The following is a 23822-nucleotide window of genomic DNA, read 5'->3' on the forward strand; positions in this document are numbered from 1 at the left end:
GCGGCGTGCATTCCTCTGGAAAAAACAACATCTCCCCTATGATGTGCCATTCGCATCTCAGTTGCAGTGACAAAGACCGGGAAGGGAAAAGGGTGAACTTTCCTGTAGCCGTCCTTGGCCCATTGTTTACTTTTGTTGAGCCATTGGTAATACAGCCGATGGTTGCTGCTGCCATTGGTCGTGCACCCCAGCTGGCTAGTGCGGATGTTGTTGGCATGCACGAGATCGATTAGCAACCAACACTCCTTTGCTAGCTGCGTCAGAAACAAAACATGGAACCTGGCGGCAGCAGAACTGACTCAGTCCCGCCAGCAGTGCAACTCCGTACAGGCCTAGGGGGCGTGATATGTATGCCGTACATAAACATGCATCTCCGCTGCAGAGCAACAGCCGAGGTCTTTGTGGCGATTGGCCATCTACAAAGAACGACGTGATCAAGTGGCGACAAGTAAAAAAACGAGTGGCATTCGTGGTTCGCGCTGCAAAAAGCCCGGCTGGCCAGCGGGTGGGAGAATTCTCAAGAGAAAAACGCAGCCTTGAGAGGAAAGCCGGTGCTTACAGGTGCGCGAGGGGGATACTCAGGAAGGAAGGCATTTAGAGGGGTTGATCCAGGCATGGATTTGCCAGCCGACCCATTCAAATTGCACCCACTTTTTTTTGCCTCACAGTCGATAAAGTTTGAACAGGTGAGCGGCGTTCGCGATTGAAAAAAGGCGGTTCGCGGTTGCTCAATTTCGAACCCTTAGGATTCTCTTTTGACCAAGGATGGCAGAGCGCCTGCTCTTATTTTACATGTTACTCCAGACAATTGCGAACGTGAGGATCTGCCCCCTCTGAGGCGAGTGAAAAGACTTGCCGCCTTTTGCTGGACCATCCCGCGTAGTTCAGTGCCTTTCTTAAATGGCACGGAAACGGCATGGCTCCCCCGTTCTCGCTCCTTACAACGACCCCAATTGTCTACAGCTTTCCTCCAAACTTTTTGTTTCTACAGTAACCCAATAATCCCTTCCTCGTCTAATCCTTTCCTGTTATATACACATACATCATGAGCGCTATACTACCGGCATACTTTGCCGAGCTTGCTCTCCCCCAACGCCGCGATCTGTCAAACAACTCGACGGCCCCGGTCGTTCCGCCCAAAGAGTTCCACGGTCTGCTCGGTGACTGGGCCGTAGTGTGCCATGGCCTGAACATCTGCTCAGTCGTCTGCTGCATTATTGTGCTCCTGTCGAGCACGGTGTTTGTCATCAAGAACCGAAACCTGCTGAGCCGGCCTTCTCTGCGTCTATCGACATCTATCGCTGTCTGTGACCTGATTTACTCGGTTTCGCAGCTCTTCGTTTTCAACAACGAGTACATGTCTAGCCGTAACGAACTAACTGTGCGCGCAATGCTGTGGATTATGGCGGGGGCGTCGGTCACATTTGTGCTTCTGTCGACGTGCATGGGGATTCAGCTGCTGCTGACAGTGCTTACGCGCAAGTCCCGGTATGCGTACAGAATTCAGCCGTACTACGAGGTCGCGAGCTTCTTTATCGGGTTCTTTGTTACCCACCCGTACATGTACCTGTTCACCAAGGTTGCATGGCTGCCGACTGCGCAGTCGTTCCACATCCGTGCGCCCATGCACGTCTTTTTCCGCAACCTGTGGCTTATGCAGTGGTCCTGGATTACACTCGGCGTCATCTTCCTCTTCTTCATTGCCCTGTTCACATATCTCAAGATGTCGCAGGTGTGGAAGGTCACCCGGGACACATTTGCTGCGCCTGAGAAGCTCGACCTGCTCGATGATGACACCATCAGCTCGATGACCGAAGAGCGCAAGCGCTATATTCGCTCGGTCACCCTGCGCGTCACTTTCTACCCGCTCATCCCTGTCATCACTCAGACATGGCTGGTGGCAAACGCCATGATGCTGCTACCGCCCTTCTGGCTCTTTGTCATGTGCTACCTGATGCCATCGATCCAGGGCGTCCTCAACTTTTTGGTGTACATCATGAACCCGGCTCTGGATATCTACAGGAAGGCGTTCGTTGCCTGGATTACTGGTCGCCGCGAGAAGCAGGAGAAGGAGTATGGTCGGCTCAACCGCCACCAGTCGTCAGCCGAGCTCAACGATGATGACAACGCATTCAAGTCAGTGAGGTCAAAGATGAGCGTCGAGACCACTGTCTAAACAAAAAAAAACACCCCTGATATCTGGAAAACTTTTTCGTAGTTTGCTTTGTAAGTAGTTTGAAAAATCGTGAATTGCACAGAATGAATCTAGTGTGTGTAGCCTGAGTGTTCGAGTTCCTTCAAATAGCCCAAGAAGACCTTCTTATAGATGACGCCACAGTAAACACCCTTGTCGACCACACACAGATATGATACGCCCAAACGGCCCATCAGCGACATGACGAGCTCAATTGGCGAATTAGGCGAGATTGTCAGCGGAGTCTGGTCGACAAACGGCGTGAAATCGTTGGCGCGATCGTGGAATCCTGGGATGTCGATTGGTGCCATCCGCGGAGAAATTTCCGGCGACTCCTCTTCTATCTGCTCTGTCCGGTCGCTCGAACTATACGATGGCACATGCGAGCCCTCAGCAGCGCCATCAATCAGCGGTTCCGACTCGCCAGCGGCCTGAGGCCACAGCCATTTACCCCACCTGCTCGCCTCCTCTTTCCTCGCGCTGTGCACAAGCTTCCTGACTTCACTGCGCTGCTTGTGCTTGACAAACTCGGGTGGTGTGCGGTGATGTGGCAGGGCCAGCATGTCGTAGGCAGCGGCATAGTCGACATTCCACAGCGGGTTGTTAAAGAAACACACAGTGGTCCGGTCCAGCGACTTGCACCGCTCAAGTGCGTACTCAAGCTCTGCGCATGCAATCCACCCAACCAAATGCCCGCGGGAATCGACAACTGCAAAGCCACCGTCGCCCAACCCACGGTCTCGGATCCGGTCCAGCCGCTTTTCCAGCAGTGCTATAGTATTTTCATTCTCGTAGTCGATGCAGATGTTCTCCAGGTCGTCCTGCATGACCTCACCCGCGGTCCGCTTAGTGTAAATGTACTGCGTGCGAGTATCAAAGAACGGGTGGCCAGCGTGCTCGAGCAAAAGATCGTAGATACCGCTGGCGCTGAAGTAGTCGGCAACCCAGCGCGCAGCCATGACTCCCACCAGCACCGGCAGCGTGTACTGTAAGTTGCCAGTCAGCTCCATCAGAATGGCCACTACTGCGATTGTGGTGTGGGTGGCTCCTGTCAGAGTAGCCCCGGCACCGACCAGAGCATAGACGCCAGGAACTATGCACCGGCCGTTAGCAGGGCACTGTGCAAACATCCAATGCCCTGGGTGCTGCCGTGTCAGATACTCCATGTATGTGCCGACAATGCGACCGAAAACGGCGCCGATAGACATTGACGGCAAAACCAGCCCCGACGGCACCTTCATACCAAATGTAATAACAGCAAAGGACGCCCGGTTCAGCAGAGTCAGCGCAAGCAAGGACAGCAGGGGAACATAGTCTGAAAACTGTGAGCCAGCGACACAGAGCAGGTCGTGAATCCCTTCATCGCCCTCTTCGCCGCTCGATGGGCGCTTGAGGTCGTGCGGGCACTCTTGGAACAGCGACCCGACAAGCTCCCCCAGCCCAACTCTGGTGAACGGGTTCGAGTAGCTGACCGACAAAGTCAGCGCAGTGATAGCGATGACTTCAAGCACGGGATACCTGCCAATCCAGGTATTCTTGCGCAGCCGGTTGACAGCCATATTGAGCTTGCAGAACATCGCGCCGTACAGGCCACCAAAGATACCAATGATGACAAACGCAATCATCTCAAACCACTGGTAATCGATGTCGTAGGTGGTCTGGAATAGAACGAGTTTGCCCGTCCCAAACGGGTCGTATGCCTTCAGAACCAGGGCGGCGACCAGGGCGCAGGTGAGGCTGCGAAGCATTGTCTTGTTCGGGAAGAAATACGACACCTCTTCAAGGGAAAACAGGACCCCGCCAATAGGTGCGCCGAACGCCACGCTTACGCCGGCGGCCGCCGATGCCGAGATAATCTCGCGCTTCTTGGCCTCGTTTTTATAATACTTGTCAAAGATACGCGTGGAGATGTTGCCCAGCGACGATGCAATCTGGACCATCGGTCCTTCCTTGCCGGCCATGATGCCAGAAGCACAGCATAGAATCAGGCCAAACGTCTTGACTATCAGGATACGCACACCAAGGAATCCGTGGATAACAAAGCCAGCGAGGATGCTCTTGACCTCAGGAATTCCGGATCCAGCGCCATAGTAGGCTACCTTGAGAGTCGGCGATATGCGGGTTTCGACTGATGACGAAGTGGCCCCGCTGGCCACAGTTACACGGGTTGCCGATCTCACAACCATGACTGCCGCTGCCAGCGTGTACAGCCCGCCAGCCAGAATGTAGATCAAATGACCAGGCAACGCCTGCGACTTCCATGTGTGCCAGTACTCACACTCAATGGCGCTCTGGCGGCAGCATGTTTCCTTTGATAACCGCCAGTCTGTTTGGCAGTACCCGGTCTTCCAGCCCGCCAGCAGCTCAGTCCACTCTGACACGAATCCGGCAATCAGCCCACACAGGATGCCAACAATTATCACCAACACCCAGCCCTGCATTGGGTCCCACACATGGTTCACCCACCATCCGCCCTTGGCGCGCATCTCGCGCAACCTGGCCTGCTCGCGGATGTCGTCGTGCAGCCAGTCGATTGTAGTATATGAGCTGTACCACGCCCTAACGCCCTTGCCCTTGTTACGGTGCCCTGTCTGCATATTCAGGATGTTTTCATACAGCGCCGACCGCACCCGTGGGATGAACCACGAGGCCGGTGAGTCGTCCTCTGCCCGAAGCATGGGGAAGGGGATGCGCCCGATGCTGGCGCTCTGCTGTGTGCGTGCCCGCCTCAGCTGCAGGTTCTCCGAGTCCGAGTCAGTTGTAGTATCCAGCTGTGCCTCTGTCATCGACCGGCGCAGACGGGTCGCGTTGCTGCCACCAGAAGACACGGTTTGCCGCTTATGCGACGTGCCTGCTTCGTCGTTCATTAATGGAGTACCCAACTGGTATACGTGAAGGGGGGGGCGGAATTAGAGGACAAAATAGGGCGTACAACGAAAAAGTGAAAACAAGACCAGGAAGCGATATGGAAAGGAAAAACAGCTGCTGATTATTCCTTTCTGCAGCCAGTGGCGCAACTGCAATTTATTGACTGCTCAGGAACCAGCCCAAAGACGAGCAAGAAACGAGTTTGCTTGTCCTCCTCCAGCTTCCAAAACACAGATCCTGCCAAGGACGTCATGACATTCGGCTGAGCTGTTCTTTTGGAAGTTGGATTTCCACCCAATTGTTTCTTTTTTCGGTAAAGACTGCCCTCAGCTGAACAGTGGCCCGTGACACCCATTAATTCCGCAGTGGGCCATGCCTCCCCAGAAAAAACCAGCCGAGCGTGTGATGTGGTCGCAAGATTTTTCTCATGTGGCCAAAGGCGGAGCATACGCCGCAACCATTCTACGCAAATACTACACCTCCCCTTGCAGGTAAGTCGAGGTGGCACCATGTATTGTATGTTTTGATTGCCAGCTGCGTGTACCCGATACTTGCGGCGACACTACACTTCCTTCTTTAAAGCACATGCCGATCGCCGGCCATATTTCTCCTCTGTGACAATATTTACAATAATGACGAATTTGCACGACCAACGACTTTTAGCACCCGTGTATCACCCAAAAGCATATGCACTATATGTGCAGAGCCTATAGCGGGAACCCTTACCCTTTGCTTGAGCTTGATAGCCTTCATCCTGCCAGCATAAGCGGACGATGGAGGAAGAGTGCTATTGCTGGTATCACCAGCACGGTAGTAACTTGCACGACATTCATTTACATGCATGCATCTAATGATCTGATATTGTAGGGTAGGTTGGTGATATTCACATACAGATGTTTTGGTTCGAAATTATGTCAATTTGCAGCCGCTCACTTCCTGACGTGGATGTAGTTGAACGAGCTCTTAGGGACAGTGCGGGTACCATAGCGCTCAGTTCCACCCTTGTTATACTCCTCGACAACAACATTGTTGCCCGAGACCTTAGCAACCCAAGCGACATGGCCAAACCGTCCGGCATTAGTTTGGGCAACAGCGCCAACCTTCGGAGTGTTGTTCACAGTGACACCCGATGCGCGCGCCGCCTCATCCCACTCCTTCGCGTTGCCCCACGCCTTGCCCTTGTAGCGGTTGTGGAAGCTGATGCCCAGGCGCGAGTTGATGCGCCAGGCGACAAACGACGTGCACTGGCACTTGAAGTAATTCCATTTGTCAACAGGACCGCAGTTGCTCTTGTAAGGATAATCATCCTTCATTTCAGTGCTGTCACCACCAGTGGAGCCCCCACCAGATGAGCCCCCACCAGTATTGCACCGTCCGGTGACAAGACCAGTGGAGCCGGTCTTGATATAATAATCGGCGACGTAGCAGCCGTCCGAGGTCTTGCCCCAGAGCGAGTTGCCCTTGATGGTCTCGCCGGAGATCTGGCATGTGAGCTTGATATCATCATCCTTCTTGTAGGTCTTGACCACCTTGCCTGAGGTGCTGGGGCTGGAGCGGCAGTTGACGGTATCGGCCTTGTAGATTGGGTAAGCGCTCACCAGCGGAGAGATAGTAGCGAGGAAGAAGGTCGCAAGCGCAGTGAACTTCATGGCTGATGTGTTTTGTTGAGAAAAAGGTTATTGAGAAAAGTGCTTTTGGTTTCTTGCTGTTGAGTTTTAGTTGGCACAGCAGGTTTTTTCTACTCCTTTTATACATGATCAGTAATCCCCCGTCACACATCAACCAGACAAACACATTGGACTATCTGTCACTTACGTCTGTGCTTGCAAAAAGCACATCGACGTCGTGCATCCAACACCGCGAAAGAACAGTTCCAGGAAACTGCACATTCTATTTTTGTCCTGTAGTTTCTTTATTTTTAGAATCCGGTTTCGTTAGTTTAGCTAAGCTAGGCCGCTGCTTATGTACGGCTGCATGGGATTATCCTCAGCATCTATATAGCATGTAAGCTATTTTTAGGACGGCACCTTCTGTGGATGCAGACATTGAGCAAGGAATATGCAGCATCTTGTGTAGCGGTCATGGGCGGCATTTCTGTTGTGCTTTCTATATAGATTCTACGTTATTTTTGGAAGCAGAAGAATATACTGTTTGTCGCTCATGCTGGTTCAGCAAGATTGCCTCCGCACGGAGCAACAGTCCACAAGGGTAGAACTACACCGCCAAATGTCCGCTGTTAAAAGTTGATTAGTGGCCAGTGATATGTTTGTTTTGCCCAGCATTGGACACATTCAGCGAGCACGCCCCGTTTTCAATATTGCAGATGTTCATTGATGATTTGGTTTCTGATTTTAATATCTAAACTGTGATAAGCCAACTGATTTGACCTGGCCAACACGCTTTACAGATCCTCCTATTGCACAATTTTGTGCTGATAGGAATAGACTATTGCCGTATATATATTGACAGACATGTATCTTACAGAAAATGAAATATAGAATCATTTTAGTTGAGGTAGATGTAGTTGAACGAGCTCTTGGGAACGGTGCGAGTGCCGTAGTGCTCGGTTCCGCCCTTGTTGTACTCCTCGACCACAACATTGTCGCCATCAACCTTTGCAACCCAAGCAACATGGCCGAACCGCCCAGCATTGGTCTGCGCAACAGCACCGACCTTTGGCGTACTGCTAACAGTAACACCAGAACTACGGGCCGCATCATCCCACTCATTCGCGTTACCCCACGCCTTGCCCTTGTAGCGGTTGTGGAAGTTGATGCCCAGGCGCGAGTTGATGCGCCAGGCGACAAACGATGTGCACTGGCACTGGTAATAGCTCCACTTGTCGACGGGACCGCAGTTGTTCTTGTAAGGATAATCATCCTTCATGTCAGTGCTGCCGCCACCAGTGGAGCCGCCACCGGTAGAGCCGCCACCTGTGGAACCACCGCTGCATCTTCCTGAGACGTATCCAGAAGATCCGGTCTTGATGTAGTAGTCGGAAACATAGCAACCATCCTGAGTCTTGTCCCAGAGGGCGTTGCCCTTGACGGTGTCGCCGGAGATCTGGCAGCTAATTTCGACCTCAGTATCCTTTGCGTACGTCTTGACAACTTCACCAGACGTACCGGGGCTGGAGCGGCAGTTGACGACATCAGCCTTGTAGATGGGGTAGGCACTCACCAGCGGAGAGATGGTGGCGATGAGAAGTGTTGCAGCTGCTGTGAACTTCATGGCTGAAAGGAGTTTTTGGTGGAGAGGGAGGTTGTTTTCAAGAGAACTGTTTTGTGATGATGAGTATTTGGCTGTTGGCAGTCCTTTGCCCGCTCCCTTTATATGTTTGACTCCAGCTTCAGGCACACATATATTGACGAGTTGACTGTACCATGTGCATGCATGTGTTTCGAGATAGAAACCTGCTCTAACCAGCCGCTACCGGTCTGAGATGTCTTTGAGCAATAGAAAAATTCTATTATTGGCACCTTGATAGAAATTTATTTTTAGACAGCGGTATTTTCTTGAACTTTTGTGGACTTCAGCTTATGTACGAGTGCATACGATCGGCGTTTTTGATATATGGAAATGTGCGTGCTGTTTATTTTTGGTATGCCACTTCGTGAGAAAAGGGGGTGTGCGGACAAGAGATATGCGGCTGCTTGGTAAGCGGACATGGGTGACATTGTTTCTGTGCACATCAGTGCTGCATCATCATTTTCATTTGGACAATGGAATACAGGGGTTCTTATGTGCGGCTGTTCAGCAAGACAGTCCGCATGCAGCCTTGCGATCTTCAAGAAAAATCAACATCCAAGCATTTATAAATAGCATGTGTGTTCAGTGGCAACTGCATGCCCATGGGTCCAGGGAATAGCTTAGACATTGCTGCTGCCAAGATCTAGGAGTAAGTGGGTTTTGATTGTAAAATATCTTACAGAAATAGAAATCCTGGGCAGCTCTCGATCTTAGAGATGGATGTACTGGAATGCGCTCTTGGGAACAGTACGAGTGCCATAGCCCTTACGGACACGGTAGTTGTACTCCTCAATCACAACATTGTCGCCATCAACTTTAGCGACCCAGGCGACATGGCCATAGCCACTACCACCACTGTTGGTCTGCGCAATAGAGCCAGGCGTCGGGGTGTTGTTCACAGTGACACCCGAAGCACGGGCTGCATCATCCCACTGGTTGGCATTTCCCCACGCCTTGCCCTTGTACTTGTTGTGGAAACTGATACCCAGGCGCGAGTTGATGCGCCAGGCGACAAACGACGTGCACTGGCACTTGGCGTAGAGATACCCGTCATATCCTGTGCAGCTGCTGCTCTTGAGCGGATAGTCATCCTTCATATCGCCAGGTGCACCACCCCCACCAGTGGAGCCACCGCCAGTAGAACCGCCGCCAGTGGAGCCGCCGCCAGTGGATCCATCATTACATCTTCCAGAAACATATCCAGAAGACCCGGTCTTGATGTAGTAGTCGGAAACATAGCAGCCATCTTGGGTCTTGTCCCAAAGCGAGTTGCCCTTGATATTTTGGCCTGAGATCTGGCAGCTGATGTTGATGTCCGTGTTAATCTTGTACGTTGTGACGACTGTGCCCGAGGCACTGGGAGATGAGCGGCAGTTAACGACATCTGCCTTGTAGATGGGATAGGCGCTGCTCAGACCAGAGATGGAGAGGAGACCGAGGGAAGCGATAGCAAAGAACTTCATTTTACTGATGCGGAAGGTACTGTTTTTGTTGGTGATGGAATGCTGGCGGTAGTGCACTGGCAACCAGCCCTATTTATACCAGCGTTTGTTGAAGTAAAGACTCAGTTTCGTAATCTATTTTTGGCATACTCAATACGTGTTTGCAATACACGCGTTGCTTAGATAGCTCCAGTGTGTTGCTAAACAGATGCAAGGATCCGTGATCTATATATAGGCTGCGCCAACAGGAATGAGTACCTGCAGTGAACCGGATGCAGCCTGATTGAACTATTTTTGAATAAGCAGCGACAAAACAGGAATGCACCGATATATTGGCAATGCCTAACTAATATGTACCTACTAAACTATGTCAGTTTAATAGCGTCTGTGCTTGCTGTCCAACGGAGACAATAGAAGATGAACCGGTAGAAATCAGCTCTCAGTAGCATGCCTTTGCCTTATGTATAATTTAATTTTCGAAAAATCAGAGGTTGAACGGCTTTGTTGTTCGATTCGCCGACAATAGCTCAGTTGGTAGAGCGGGAGACTGTAGTGGAATTGAAAAATTCTTGAAATCTCTAGGCCACCTGTTCGAATCAGGTTTGTCGGATTCTTTTTGAACATCATTTTTCTTGCTGGAAATTGATTTTTTGGACCTGAAACTCTTGTCATTGCTAGGAATAAAGGCAGGTTTGTTGGTAGAGCCTGTGTGTGCTCTTGATACTTTTTTTTTCTTTTTTCGTGCATATAGCTGGTGCTCATCTTGTGTAGCAACACCATGCTCTGTGTGTCCGGCCACCAAGAACCTGCTTCTTTATCTGTATCTGCATGGCCATTTTGCCATCTGTCAACTATAAGATGCTCGGATGGCTGGTTCCATAGACGCTATCTCGCCAGTACTGTTTGTAGATACCGTCACTGGACTTCAAGTATGCGTATAAAAGCAGCTGGCACCAGAGTACCACACCAGCCTGATGGGACCGTGAACGCACCTGGTGCATAGCAAACGCTCTTGGACCCAACAAAACGAAGGGCTGCCCTCCCTAGACTCTTTATCCTTGCTATTATTTTCTCATGATGCTCGTGAGCAGCACTCAATTGTTAGCAAACGACATGCGCATCTAGCGCACTAGATAAAGTGCGGGCTATACAAGTTCCTATCGACTTTATAGATGCGTCCACTTCCCTCAAATTATATACTTGGGTTTGAAGAGCGGGTGATGGCGCCCGCAGTCGCTGCCAGTGGCCGTGACGCCGTATTTGCAGGTGTCGTTGCGGAAGAATAAAAGACAATAGGCAGACGATACATATACAGCAGCAAATATGGATACGAGACTCATACAGATGCCAGAAAAAGAGGTACAGCGCTTTCTACGGTGAGGGCACCCAGAGGTATCACGGAACACTTGGCAATGGCCCCAGCCGACAACGTGGCAGCACTGGAGTTGCTTGGTGCTCACAGCATGGTGTGGTGGCCAGCACCATGACGCATCGCGAGAAACAGCAAAAAGATGGCAAAGCAGCCCAGGAAGGGGAAAGAAAGCAAAAGAGATGCTCACTACAGGGGTCGAACCTGTGACCTACGCGTTATTAGCACGTCGCTCTAACCGACTGAGCTAAGCGAGCCGAACCAACTAGTGGATCCTCTTGTTGAGGTCACGCAATTTTTTTGTGTACATGAAACTCCCACTCTGTGGTACATTTTCTTGACAGCAGCCTCAGCCGCTCTGGCTCTTTGAGCAGCAAGAGGAGCTCATTTTGTCACGGACCATGCCGAACACTGCAGCTGGGACTTTCGAGTCTTTGCTTTAGATTGTATTGGTGTGAGAAATAGAGCGAAGTAGGTAGTTACATGGTGTTTTTGGTTTAGGCGCACTTGGGGTATGCCTGAGCGTTGGTGGGAGCCTTGGCAAGCTTGACCTCGGCATTGCGGCGGCGCGTCAGGCCAGACAGAACACGACCACCAGCCTTGTTCCACTTGGGCAGCTCGCCGGCAATGACGGTGCTCGGGTTCTCACCAGCGTTCAGGCGCTTGACCAGGTTCGATGACTGGGCGCCACCGCAGCCAACATTGAACACCCACGACACTAGCGCACCCCACTGGTTCTGGTTGAGCTTGACCTTGCCGTTCAGGTACTTGCCCAGGCATGTGTACTTGGGGATATCGTCCTTGAGCAGAGCCTCGGCGGTGGCCTGGGTCAGCGGGAACTTGTACTTGACCTCCTTGCAGCCCTTGGTCTGGCACAGGTGGCCGTAGCCGACGGTGGGCAGACCGATGGGATCGGGAGCCGGGCTCTTGACGAAGCCCTCGAACTCCTTGATCAGGTTGAGCGAGGCGGCGTTGACGCTCTTGCAGTATCCGCTCGAGGAACCGCCGCCAGTAGAGCCACCGCCGCCGGTGGATCCGCACTTCTTGGCAACATAGCCGTTCTTCCCAGTCTGGACGTAGTAGTCCGCAACATAGCACCCATGCTGGGTCTTGTCCCAGAGGTTGTTGCCGCTGACCGACGTGCCGGTTGTCTGGCACGAGAGTGTGACCTGCTCACCCTTCTTGTATGTGCGCACAACCTTGTCTGAGGTTCCCGGACCTGAGCGGCAGTTGACAGTGTCGCCCTTGATGGCGTAGCCGGAGGCAAGCTGCGAAGAAGTGGCGAGCAGGAGAGCGGCGAGTGTGACGAGCTTCATCTTTCTCGTATGTGTTTTGTGGAGGCGGTGTGAAGACTGGAGAGTAGATTGTTGTTTATCCTGTTGGTAATGGACTGGTCGTGACAGGCAACAGCGCTTCCTTTATATACACAACTGGCTCCTGAATACAAGCATGAGGTATGGACTCGCTGTCGTAATATGCATAGTCGATAATTCTATTATTAGCACCCATGTCTGCATATCGCTTGTTTACTCTTCGGGCTGTGCTGCTGAATGGAAATTACCATTAGGCGGTCACTCATGCACAGCGTGCTGCTGCCAGAAATAAGCACTGACCTAGAAGGTTTCGATAGTGTGCTTACGAAGCGAAGGCTTTATCCATGACGCCCGACTTCCAGAATGTATCTAAAAATAAATCGACGTGCTGAATCCACATAGTGCAAGCCCCAGGACGATCTCTTGTAAGCGTGCATGAGCTTGCAGTTCCAATGGTCTAAAAATAAATTGTCGAGATACAGATTAATGCTGCCGCCTGACAAAACTGCTCTCTGCGCTTATTCAGCTAGCAGCGAGTTGGTGCTATGTCTCGATATGCAAATAGGTCCTGTGCAGACTACACACAATCTAAGAATGAAAGTTGGATATACGTTCCCAGTGTATACTTGTGAATGCGGTGATAATGCATTGAGTTAATTGGTAGGAATATTTGAAAAGCAGCCATGAATACATCACAATTCATATCAACAATGAGAGGCGAGTACATTACGTGCAATCTGTATAGCAATTGAGCAGGAAATGCTCAATATTGATTACGCAGAATGCCTTGTCAGTGAAAAGATAATAGGGAGCAGACATGGCGTGTCAGTGCTACAGCTGTGCACCAATGCAATGCGTCCATTTGTCAGCTGAATGGTATTGTTCGTACACTAAGCCAGCAGAGGTATATCTGTCAGTCTCTATAAATATACGCTGTAATCAACACGAAAAATATGTATGCTCACGCTGGGCGGACTATGCTGTATACACCTGGTATCGCTCCGTCTATACCTCTCTTCCAGACACACGCACCATTCTAGAGATATCAACTCTTTGAGCCTTTGACTATCGTGGTTATTCATCTACCTCCTTTGCAAACATGTTACCAGATAATCAACACGGTACAGATACTCGCTGATAGTGGGGTGGTTCATCAGAAAACGGCTGGAGTGAATAAGCCATGTTCCACTATCGCAGAAAGATATGATTACCCACACCAGCACGCCATTCAACCCAACTTTTGAAAGCAAAGAAGTGCTTATCAAACACATTGCTCCAAATCCAGGTGACAGGCTCCTGGATATGACAGCAGGATCCAGGCGCATGGACATATACTATCTACAGTGCTAGTATGAGACGAACTGCGACTCTGCGTCGTCTGTGGTGCTATTTGATCTAAACCAAGGGAGGTTTGGTTATGCAAAAAAACAAATTGCGCGATACAAAGTGGGCAAAAGACGGAAGATTGGATTACGTGCGAGGGAATGCAGACGATCTACCGGTATTCCTGGGCAGCCCGTCGGGTATTTACTGCTGGGGGCTGGGTTTCCACGACATGCCAAATCGTGACAAGGTGCTGAAGGAAGTATTTTACGTACCCAAGCCTGGTGGCACGCTCGCAGATGTGGAGTGCAATAGCGGGGCAGGGGGATAGGCGGAATGGGAATGCAAGCTTTATACATGTTTATCAGAGTGGTTTTCAAGAAAACAAAGGCCAAGGACATGGCGCAGGTAGAAAACATGGTCACAAGTGCTATGGCGTTTCAACATCCTCCGGAATCTGGTGTAGAGATAAATGCAGCAGTATTCAGCACTAAGAGCAAGGGGTTCGAGTATGGCACATGCGGTCTAGCTGTAGGGTACTTTGGCACCAAGCCCCTGTAGTTTCTACATGTACAACAATAAAAGTGGCTAGGGGTTTATCAGTAAGGAAAGAGGAGTGGGAATATTAGGTACAGATGGTGATGGCAGAGTTACAAAATGAGGGGTTGGTGGTGCTAATAGATGTGGGCGGCAGTGCGGGTTTTCAGGAACGGCACGGTGACGATCTGGCCATCGCGGGTATAATTTTTGGCAATCTCGTCGTGGGCAGTAATACAGATAGGCGTGACGGCGCCTGGGAACCACGGCAGGTGCCTGAACCAAAAGCGCTTTTCGGTCGAATACATGGTCTTGGAATTCCAGCTCCCCAAGGAGTCGTGCGGGGTGCGGTACATGAAGCGCTCGAGGTTCGACTTGATCTTGTTTTGCTGTTCAAGCCGCAGGCGCTCCTGCTCCTCTGCGCGCTGGCGCGCCTGCTGGCGCTCCAAAAAGTACCTGTGCGCCACAGGCAACTGATAGATGTCGTGCAGGTTGTCCTCACCGAACTTTTGGATGTCCGCACGGCACACCCAGATGTTATAGCCCAAAGATTCGCACGCATTGCGCCGGAACCGCACGAAATCAGTAGTTGTGTACGGTGTCTTGATCAGCTGCGACATGCGCTGCACGGAAAAGTTCTCCACATCGTTCTTCTTCAAAGACACTGCCGTTGCAAGCATAAACACTCCGAGGAACAGAATATGTGCTGAGTCGTAGTGGCCCGGGTTGTCGTAACCGTGCACTTGCTTGAAGCGGCGCACCAGCAACAGACATGGTATTACAGTCCACATGTCGACGTCCATGGCATCTACTGCCTGCCAGATAAAGGTGTGCAGGTCCGGTAGGCGGCGGTCCAGCGGCACATCGCTGTGACTTTGCGTGATAGCGAAAATCAGGCTCAGCTCCTCGACAATACTATCGACGATGGCTGGCGTCGCCCGGTAGAACTGCTCCTCAGGCGGGAAGTAGTCCTTCTCGGCTGGCTGCGTGCATGGGCGCTCCTCGTCGGCTGGCATGGAGGTGTACAGGAACTCGCCAGTGTCTGGCGTCCAATGGCAGCTCCAGTACGGCAGCTCTTTGCAGTACTCGATTGATGGGGCTGCCACTGCGGCGTCATCAGCCGCGTCACCAGCACAAAAGCCCGCGGCAATGCTACACGCGTCGTCAAAAAGCACGTCAGAGTCGGCTGATACGCATGAGCACCGCCGCGTCTCGTCGTCTGTCGGCAAAGTCACTGCCTCGTGCTCAGCCATCGGCGGCGGCTGGACTGGCTGCTTGCGCGGCGGCCGGTAGAAAATGCTGCCGCGCTTTGCCATGCTCCGGTACATTGGGTGGTCGAGTGGCAAAGTATGGCGTGTTGCCACCGACGACCCCGCTGATGATGGGGGTTTTTGCCCCACCGGATGCGAAATCTCCCAGTGCTTATCGCGCGAGCCCGTCACTGCCCGCTTCCGCACGGGACGCGCTGTAGGTGCTGTAGGTGCTGTAGGTGCTGTAGGTGCTGTAGGTGCTGTAGGTGCTGTAGGTGCTGTGGGTGCTGCGGGCATGATTGGCGAAGGGGCGCTCCGGTGCTTACGCAGCGGGACCAGCGAGATACTTGACAGCGGGCGGGACGGGTTGGTAAGCGCCTTGGGCGTGGATGCCAGGATCAATCCAGTGGCGGAGTCCAGCGAGGCGTACAGAGAGCTGGCGGCGGTCGAGGGGCGCAGATGTGCGGGTGCAGCTCTCGGCTGCGCGTGGCTTTGCCTGTAACCTGTCGCCGAGCATGTCCGCCTGCGGGTCATGACTGGAATGATAGAAAAAGCGTGTTTTTTCTTTTCTGTTTGGTTGTTGATGGAAAATGCAGCCGCTAGCTGTTGTGTGGGGGTTGCTTCATATACTGTTGCGCAGATAATAAATAATTAGGAAATATGCGCCTGTTGTTGGGAGGAAATATATGCAGTGGTTACGTGTGGGCTCTGGAGATGAACTGGAAATAAATAGAGTCAAGGAAGGAAGAGAAAATAAAGAAGAAACGCTCGTGCGAGGACGGTCGGGGCGGTTTGGGCGTGGTGGTTTGTTTACGAAACTAGGCACTACTGCCAAGGTATTTCGAAATATCCCTCACAGCTTGTCTGCTGCGATTCTGGTTGATTTAGAGTGCGAAAAGGGGAGGAAGAATCGAATGGAAAAAGTCGGTTCAGACGAGCACGAGATAAAAAAAAAGCTGGGAAGTGGGTGTTTTGCACTTTTTTCTCCACAAGGACAAGAGTCAAGAATATATACGTCGAGAGAAAAGGAGACGATAAAGGTGTGAATCGCCCACCTCTAGGGCGTTTTAAAAATTTGCCAAAGCCACATTCGTCGTTGGCCGGGTAAAAAAAGGATGCACCAGGTGGTTATTCGAAGTCTAAAGGGAGATGGCAATCTCTCGCACTCTTGCTACTCAGCAGCAGTTTTCCTTTCTTGTCGATGCGGGAGCAGGTCTGTGAATGATTGTAACCGGTCAGCATTTGCCGGGCTGGCATGAATCCTGAACATGCTCAGAGAACCCGACATAGTCTGATGGAGTTCGCAATTAGAACCGTAGAGCGAGCCTAGTGTCGTGGAGCTTAAAAACGCCATCATCACGGGGTCTCATAGCCATTGGGTGCCGGCCCGAGTGTCTCGCATGGGCCAGGGAAAAAGCCCACGCGTGGGTGAGCGAAAGGGGACCCTCAAATCGCCTCTTTTCTTTGCTTCCCCTTACACTCCGTTATACACAACATTGAATCATTCGAAATGGCAACACCCCTTTTCTCGCAGCAGACGAACCCGAACCGACTTGGGTTTGCAGACAGCATACCTGGGGCGCTGATCTCGTTCAAGGCGGGGCGGCTGTTCCGCGACGGTGAGACCAACTGGGTGCGGCCGGACGTGCGCAAGGGCGTATGCTTCCTGAAGAAGGAGGACGACGGGCTGATGCGGTTCTGCTGGAAGGATCGGCAGACGAACGAGGTGGAGGAGGAGCTGATCGTGTTTTCCGGCGACACATCATTCGAGCAGGTCACGCAGGCAGCGTCGGAGCGTGTCTACGTGCTCAAGTTCAAGAGCTCGTCGCAGCGGCTGTTCTTCTGGATGCAGGATCCGAACTCCGATACGGATGCGGTGCTAGCGCACAACCTCAACGTATTTCTGAGCATGGACGAGGACATGGATGATGCGGAGCCGATGGACTCGGACTCGGACGTGCGCATGCTGCTGGGCCACCCGGTGGGCAGCACAGAGCTGCACCGGCAGCCGCAGATGGTGCGGCGCAACTCGCGCGAGGCCGAGGTGTTAAGCCATCACCGCGAGCAGTCGGCACTGGCGAGCGAGCACGCCGAGCCGCACACGGGTGCGCTGCCGACGGCACAGGTGGGTGGGGTGCCAGGGGGCAATCTGCGGAGGGCATCACGTGACGGTGACATCACCTCCGTTGGTGGCGTCGGCCCTAACGAGCTCAGCGACCTGCGCCAGCTGCTGTCGGGGATCCGCGTGCCGGAGAGTTACGCGACTGGCGCCTCAAGCCTGCGCCTGGGTGACGTGCTGACGCCACAGAACCTGGCCGCGGTGCTAGGCGACGAGCGCCTGCGCCGTGCGCTGTTCCCGCAGCTGCCCGACAACATCCCGCATACCGCGGAGTCGCTAGACCAGGTAATCCGGAGCCCGCAGTTCCAGCAGGCGCTGAGCTCGCTGACCTATGCGCTTGAGTCGGGTCAGATTGCTCCGCTGGTGCATCAGCTCGGCCTGGGTCCCGAGGCGAGTACCAGTGTCGAAGCCTTTTTGCAAGCCATCCAACGCCAGGCTGACGAGGAGGACGAGGGCGAAGATGAGGACCTGTAGGCTTAGGAAGGACCTTCAAATATATGCACTCTGCATGCACATATATACCGTGCATGTACAGCATTAGGCGTGCTTGACTCTCCGGCTACTTTTTCTTTTGCTTATGCACCAGCGGAGAATGCGGCGGATGGCAAACAACAACCCGGTGTCCGTATAAGGCTTAATTAAAATTTCTTTGAGCGGCGAAGTGCAAGAGCGAGGCTGCTTTGCAAGACTGCATGCAGTGCAACTGTGGCTCCCAAAAAGGATAAATTGATTTTATTTTCACATCCGCGGAACAGATCCAAAATCGTGCGCGCAAAGTCGAATTTGTTGACCCCGAAGCAGCACTGCACTTCGACACGATCATGACCAAGCCAAAAACATGTATAGCCCGATTCCCAGAGAGACAAAGCAAGAGCAGCATGGGCGCAGTGTCAGTTGGGTTGGCGGAGGCCAGCAAAAGTTCCTTGTAAGCGCAGCCTATTGCCACGTCATAAGAGAGCGTATGGTGTACTCCACCGCTGCCTGGAATCCCGAGTTTGCAGCTTCGCTATGTATGAGCGGCAACAAGGCTTCACAATGGATTCCTGTTGGTACTTGTTACTTTTCTCCCTATTGTTTTCTTTGGATTTGGGACTCCATTCCTTAACCTTCAGGTAAATCTACAAGGCGCATTTGTACCTTTTCATCCTGTAACAAGATTAGATTTATGCGACCCGTGTAAACGAGGGGTCAGGTGTCGTGAATGGCAGAGTGGGATAAAGGAAATATTGACAAGGATTGGGTATATACATGGTAGTGCAGGCCGTCAACAACAGTTGACAGAAATCGCATCTGTCTTCCACTCCTCCTCACAGACCAAGCTTACATACTGCTGGCGAACTGGGAAACAGACAATTTATTCTTTAGCGAATTGTTGACATGTATGGTAACAGCTTCTGCCTCAGTTATTCTGTGCCGCAAACCAGCTGCTGGACAACTATTTTTATATGGAGAAACATCTGAGTCGGACCAGCTCGGATCCAAAGGTATAAATCTCGCAACCTCATCACCACAATTTATTCTATGGCGAACAAACATCCTTAGTATTATGCGTTCAGAAAACAGAAACCAAACTAGTTTATTTCTCAACATCAGCAGTGAGAGTTCTGGGCGTTCCCCTAGAAGTTTTTCTCCTTTACTCGAGTTTCTAGGCCCATGTTATTCTAAAATCGCGCACTCCTGGCATATATTTAGAGGCAGCCTGTCTGAATCGGATATTTTCGAAATCCTTGCTGTTCTTCAACTCATATGCCTATGATATTTTTGAGACCATAAACGAATCAGGTATATACTTCGCACTAGTATTATTTCCAAAACTGAAGGAAATACACTTAGATTACTACCCACTCAGTGATCTCAACGCTCTCACTTTATTTGGAGACGTAACAATACAGACAGCTAGAGTCACAGATATAGCTGGTAGACTCTCACCATCTGTGAAATATACATTCAGAAATGCTCAGGGTACATTCATTATTATTGATATCTCTGGATATGAAGTGTATGGTGAGGCTACAGTGTCTATTGCAAAGGTCCTTTTCAGCAAACCGTTGTCTAATCAATGCTAAAATCTCTATTTGTACTAGCCTACCAATCCTATCTCCAGATAAAACTATGTAGACACAGCTAGAAAAGCTATACCTATAGACCCCAGTCTATCCCTCTGACCTCCTCTATATTCTCCTCCAGCTACCTCATCCATACTCGCTTATTGTCGGAGTCATATACAGCCCTGAAGTTGATATAGGGATTGCAGGACCAGCTCCTATTTGGAGCACCACCCTTACTCAGCTCATTCTTTTCTCCAACATTATTTCGACTCTGATGGCTCCTTCTCTTCTTAAGCTGGCTGTTTCATATGGTATGTTGGCTACGGCAAAGGATGCACTTTCTGAGCATATCATTTATTGACAATCTTAGGGGCTGAGCTTCAAGTTGTTGGATTCCACCTAAGGAGAGGGGACCATTACCTTCAGTATGGCATTCCTTGCACAAACCTTTATGACAGCTAGATTATGGAAAAAACCTAGATGAAACGGGGGATTCAATAAGGGGTATTTTATATGCATGTGCAAACTATTTAAATGGCAAACCTGGCTGAGGTATTTCCCATACCATCTTTGCGCTCCTGACAGCATCAGTACAGCTATGTTATATATTTTCCTGATCTTCCTTAGCTTTTCTATATTATTTGTTTCTAATTGATTGCAGTCAGAATTGGTCTATTACTGGGCTCTGGGGTTCAGTAGGGCTGGCAGGCGCAGGTCAGCATGTTGTAGGGGTGGTTCTGCTGAAACCTCTGCAATGGGCACTAAATGCTGGGCCTATCAGACTCTAAGACCAGTGAGCAAAGGGACTGAACTTGCTGTATTTTAGCTGTATCGGGTCAGCAATAACCAAAAGCATGCTCTCTTCTGCCAGTTATGTGGTGGGGTTTTGGGAGTGTACACAACTGACTTCTGAAATGGCTAACACGAAAGTAAACTGCAAAAGAGAGCTGACTGAGGCTGCCTTCTCTATCATGGAGTGGTGGGGTACTGGCAGGCAGGTTTCTTAGGTGAAAATATATAGCTTTTATGGCCAGGGATTCCGAGCTGTGGCTCACGCTTCTTGGCCTGCAAGCTATTATCCATTTCCAAAATAACTCTCGAGCTACAGCCATTGACTGCCCCTTAAAAATGGCGCCAACCACAGGTCTCGCCCTGCAATTGTACATTAACACTCCTTTCCTCTCTTAAGCTGCAAAAATACATCCATCTTATCAGTACCATGGTGCTTAGCCACCCGTATCTTTGCTTTGTATGCGACAGATGCCTCAAGACACCAGGTATTTTGGCATAACATTGCAACAACCGCAGACACATGCACTTGCCTGTGAACTCGCAAGGCGACGTAGTGCTGTTCCTTATGGTGAAGCATAAGCAAAAACTGATACATTGCCACTGCGGTGAAATAATAAAAATAAATAAGTTTCGTCATATACGAAACTGCCAAGCATGTTTAAACATGATCCCCAGGCGGCCTGCGACCTATGATACTGGTCATCCAGCTCCTCATCCAATAGCCCCTGGAGCATTGATCTGTCGAGCCTGTCAAGATTATATCTGTCTCGTCGAGCCCAGATCACATTAGTACAGAAACTGAGGAGTAGGATATTGTTGAAACGAATGTACGGCAGATGACGTTGGCGAGCGGCGGTGGGGATACTAACCCGTCATTGACAAGATTTCAACTTGGGCAATAGGGACAAGCCCGGCGATTTTCAGGAACTCTGTGCGCTAGCAGACAGGCCGATCTGTAGCGAGGACAGCTGGGGCAAAGGACTCAAGACGCTTGTCAGATTCACATTCAACGAAACATACCTAATAAGGTTGGAGATATCGGCTTAAGCGGATTTCCAAGGCTCCCTGCTAACCACTGAGTCATGGTCTATTCTACATGGCAGCGAACAGGGGATGATCGAAATTGGCATAATGCTGTATATGGTTATACTGCGAGCATGCGAGGAGCGCTGGTGCTGAGAGCCACTGGGTATGTCTGCAGAGCAGGCTAGTGAGCCATAGGAGTCTAAACAGTTGCTTGTGAGCAACATTAATAAGACTCCTAGTAAAACTACTACTGCTGCATTGCCGCGGTTCAAGGATCTGAACGTCGCACTGTGGATGTACATTGTACCTGTGGTTCCAAATCCTTATGATTTTAGGAACCCATGGATCAAGACCTTTAGGTCACAATGGCCGGCCATACTATTCCAGGCGACCGGCGCCACTACTTAGACGGGCACCTGCCCTTTCACCTGGCGATTCCTTCTTCCTTCTTTCATACAGCATATTTCATACGTTCAATATACGTCGTGGAAAGGTGCTTGGAGAGTAAACGTGTTCTAGACAGTTGCAGGAGGCTGTCTATCTAAGTGTATTGTATCCGAGACACAGCAGTGCCTACCCCTGGGTTGGATCCTTGGAGCAACCATTTTGTGCTGCGATTTCTATGGCTGGTGTCATGGAAAAACAGCAGGGTCTTGCCGCCAGCGCATATACACAAGTGTGCCAGAAAAGTAGATGTGTGTGCATGAGTTGGTATTTACTCGGTTATCGAGCGCAAGTCGGGGCACGATTTTTGGAAAGAGCTAGAACTCTACCGCCTTTACCTGCAGCCCCAGTGTCCAACTCCATACGCTGCGCCGGGCTAGTACACTGGCATTCCCTAAGGCAGCTGAAGGTGAATCTGTATTGTCTATATAGTGGTGGTCTTTGTCAAACTGGTGGTCGTACCTGTAAATTTATATGCAATTGAGGATTTTAACGCCATAACCGAGCCCGGGCATGAGGGCTGTGTAGCCTGCCATGATAGGGCTCGCAGTAAAGGCATTTTTCTTCCCGTTCATTTATACCCTATTTACTCTCCCTCATGTCCAATTCAAGCACCTGGATAGCAGCACCGGCCGCAGCCCTCGCGCTGTATGTAGCATGGCGCATGCTCGCAACACGAGAACGCACACGGCCAGCACCCATTAACGGCGTAGTAGGACTGATTGGCAATACGCCGCTGATCCGCATCAACAGTCTCTCCGAGGCGACCGGGTGTGAGATCCTGGCCAAAGTGGAGTACATGAACCCGGGCGGCAGCTCCAAGGACCGCATCGCACTGTATCTGATCGAGCAAGCTGAAAGCCACGGCGAGCTGACGCCCGGCGGCTGCATCTTCGAGGGCACATCGGGCTCGACTGGGATCTCTCTAGCAATGGTGGCGCGGGCCAAGGGCTACACATGCCACATCGTAATGCCCAATGACATGGCGATCGAAAAGTCGCAGCTTCTGGAGCGTCACGGGGCGACTGTCGAGCGCGTCACGCCGTGCTCGATCGTGGACACGGGCCATTATGTCAACGTGGCGAGGCAGCGGGCCAAGGAGTTCAGCGTAGACGGGCAACGTGGGTATTTCGTCGACCAGTTCGAGAACCCGCGCAATGCCGAGGCGCATTTCCGCACCACGGGACCCGAGATTCTGGCGCAGGCCGGCCCATTCGATGCGTTTGTGCATGGCTCGGGCACTGGTGGGACGATCGCCGGCGTCACGTATTTCCTGAAGCCGCGGATGCCCGGGCTCAAGTGCTTTTTGGCTGACCCGCAAGGCTCCGGGCTGGCCAATAAGGTCAACCATGGCGTCATGTTTGCCGAAACCGAGCGCGAGGGCACGCGGCGGCGGCAGCAGGTCGATACGCTGGTCGAGGGCGTCGGGCTGAATCGGCTCACCAGGAACTTTGCCACGCTGTTCGCTGGCCAGCGGTGTCTGCTGGATGGCGCTGTGTCGGTGTCTGACCAGGAGGCGGTGGCGATGAGCCGCTGGCTGATGAACAAGGACGGGCTGTTTGTCGGCAGCTCGGCCGCCATTAACTGCGTTGCTGCAGTGCGCATTGCGCGCAGGCTGGGCCGGGGCAAGCGCGTAGTGACTATCCTGGCTGACAGCGGCCAGCGCCATCTGACAAAGTTCTGGAATGACGACAAGATGCGGGAAATGGGATATTCTGTCGATTGCCCCGAGTCCTTGGATGCCTTTCTGTGAAGTTTTTTTCCCCCCACAGTTTGTCTCAAGAGCTTTGGCACATTAACATGCTTTTTCTTGTGTAAAAATTTTTATTCTGGAGCTCTCTCCCCAAA

General features: G+C 51.5%; 9 protein-coding genes and 2 non-coding genes across 11 annotated transcripts; 4 read left to right on the plus strand and 7 right to left on the minus strand.

Annotated features, from left to right (window-relative positions):
• The first annotated feature begins 635 nt into the window (after positions 1-635).
• DL89DRAFT_267624 (uncharacterized protein) lies at positions 636-2218 on the plus strand. The gene has a single exon (XM_040887573.1). It carries the CDS (start codon positions 1046-1048, stop codon positions 2174-2176), a length of 1131 nt encoding a protein of 376 aa, XP_040743076.1. The 5' UTR covers positions 636-1045; the 3' UTR covers positions 2177-2218.
• Positions 2214-5229, minus strand: DL89DRAFT_267625 (uncharacterized protein). The gene has a single exon (XM_040887574.1). The coding sequence runs from the start codon at positions 5059-5061 to the stop codon at positions 2266-2268; it is 2796 nt and encodes a 931-aa protein (XP_040743077.1). The 5' UTR covers positions 5062-5229; the 3' UTR covers positions 2214-2265.
• A 692-nt stretch (positions 5230-5921) lies between these two features.
• On the minus strand, positions 5922-6767 carry DL89DRAFT_267626 (CHAP-domain-containing protein). The gene has a single exon (XM_040887575.1). It carries the CDS (start codon positions 6709-6711, stop codon positions 5992-5994), a length of 720 nt encoding a protein of 239 aa, XP_040743078.1. The 5' UTR covers positions 6712-6767; the 3' UTR covers positions 5922-5991.
• A 739-nt stretch (positions 6768-7506) lies between these two features.
• Positions 7507-8349, minus strand: DL89DRAFT_267627 (CHAP-domain-containing protein). The gene has a single exon (XM_040887576.1). The coding sequence runs from the start codon at positions 8291-8293 to the stop codon at positions 7568-7570; it is 726 nt and encodes a 241-aa protein (XP_040743079.1). The 5' UTR covers positions 8294-8349; the 3' UTR covers positions 7507-7567.
• Positions 8350-8953: 604 nt separating this feature from the next.
• DL89DRAFT_267628 (CHAP-domain-containing protein) lies at positions 8954-9779 on the minus strand. The gene has a single exon (XM_040887577.1). The coding sequence runs from the start codon at positions 9772-9774 to the stop codon at positions 9022-9024; it is 753 nt and encodes a 250-aa protein (XP_040743080.1). The 5' UTR covers positions 9775-9779; the 3' UTR covers positions 8954-9021.
• Positions 9780-10269: 490 nt separating this feature from the next.
• Positions 10270-10363, plus strand: DL89DRAFT_t73. Its single transcript has one exon. It is a non-coding gene; the product is annotated as a tRNA-Tyr (tRNA).
• Positions 10364-11305: 942 nt separating this feature from the next.
• Positions 11306-11379, minus strand: DL89DRAFT_t88. Its single transcript has one exon. It is a non-coding gene; the product is annotated as a tRNA-Ile (tRNA).
• Positions 11380-11554: 175 nt separating this feature from the next.
• DL89DRAFT_322772 (glycoside hydrolase family 24 protein) lies at positions 11555-12438 on the minus strand (the record flags this gene model as incomplete). The annotated part of the gene is made up of 1 exon (XM_040891352.1): positions 11555-12438. One exon carries the CDS (start codon positions 12436-12438, stop codon positions 11620-11622), a length of 819 nt encoding a protein of 272 aa, XP_040743081.1. The 3' UTR covers positions 11555-11619.
• A 1880-nt stretch (positions 12439-14318) lies between these two features.
• Positions 14319-16515, minus strand: DL89DRAFT_267629 (uncharacterized protein). Its single transcript, XM_040887578.1, has one exon. The coding sequence runs from the start codon at positions 16077-16079 to the stop codon at positions 14433-14435; it is 1647 nt and encodes a 548-aa protein (XP_040743082.1). The 5' UTR covers positions 16080-16515; the 3' UTR covers positions 14319-14432.
• Positions 16516-16990: 475 nt separating this feature from the next.
• On the plus strand, positions 16991-18320 carry DL89DRAFT_160536 (adhesion regulating molecule). The gene has a single exon (XM_040883650.1). The coding sequence runs from the start codon at positions 17056-17058 to the stop codon at positions 18136-18138; it is 1083 nt and encodes a 360-aa protein (XP_040743083.1). The 5' UTR covers positions 16991-17055; the 3' UTR covers positions 18139-18320.
• Positions 18321-22305: 3985 nt separating this feature from the next.
• Positions 22306-23821, plus strand: DL89DRAFT_160607 (OAS-TL 2 protein). The gene has a single exon (XM_040883651.1). The coding sequence runs from the start codon at positions 22573-22575 to the stop codon at positions 23725-23727; it is 1155 nt and encodes a 384-aa protein (XP_040743084.1). The 5' UTR covers positions 22306-22572; the 3' UTR covers positions 23728-23821.
• Position 23822: the final 1 nt, after the last annotated feature.

Source organism: Linderina pennispora (assembly GCF_002104995.1).
Source record: "Linderina pennispora strain ATCC 12442 chromosome Unknown DL89scaffold_7, whole genome shotgun sequence".
Lineage (NCBI taxonomy): Eukaryota > Fungi > Kickxellomycota > Kickxellomycetes > Kickxellales > Kickxellaceae > Linderina > Linderina pennispora.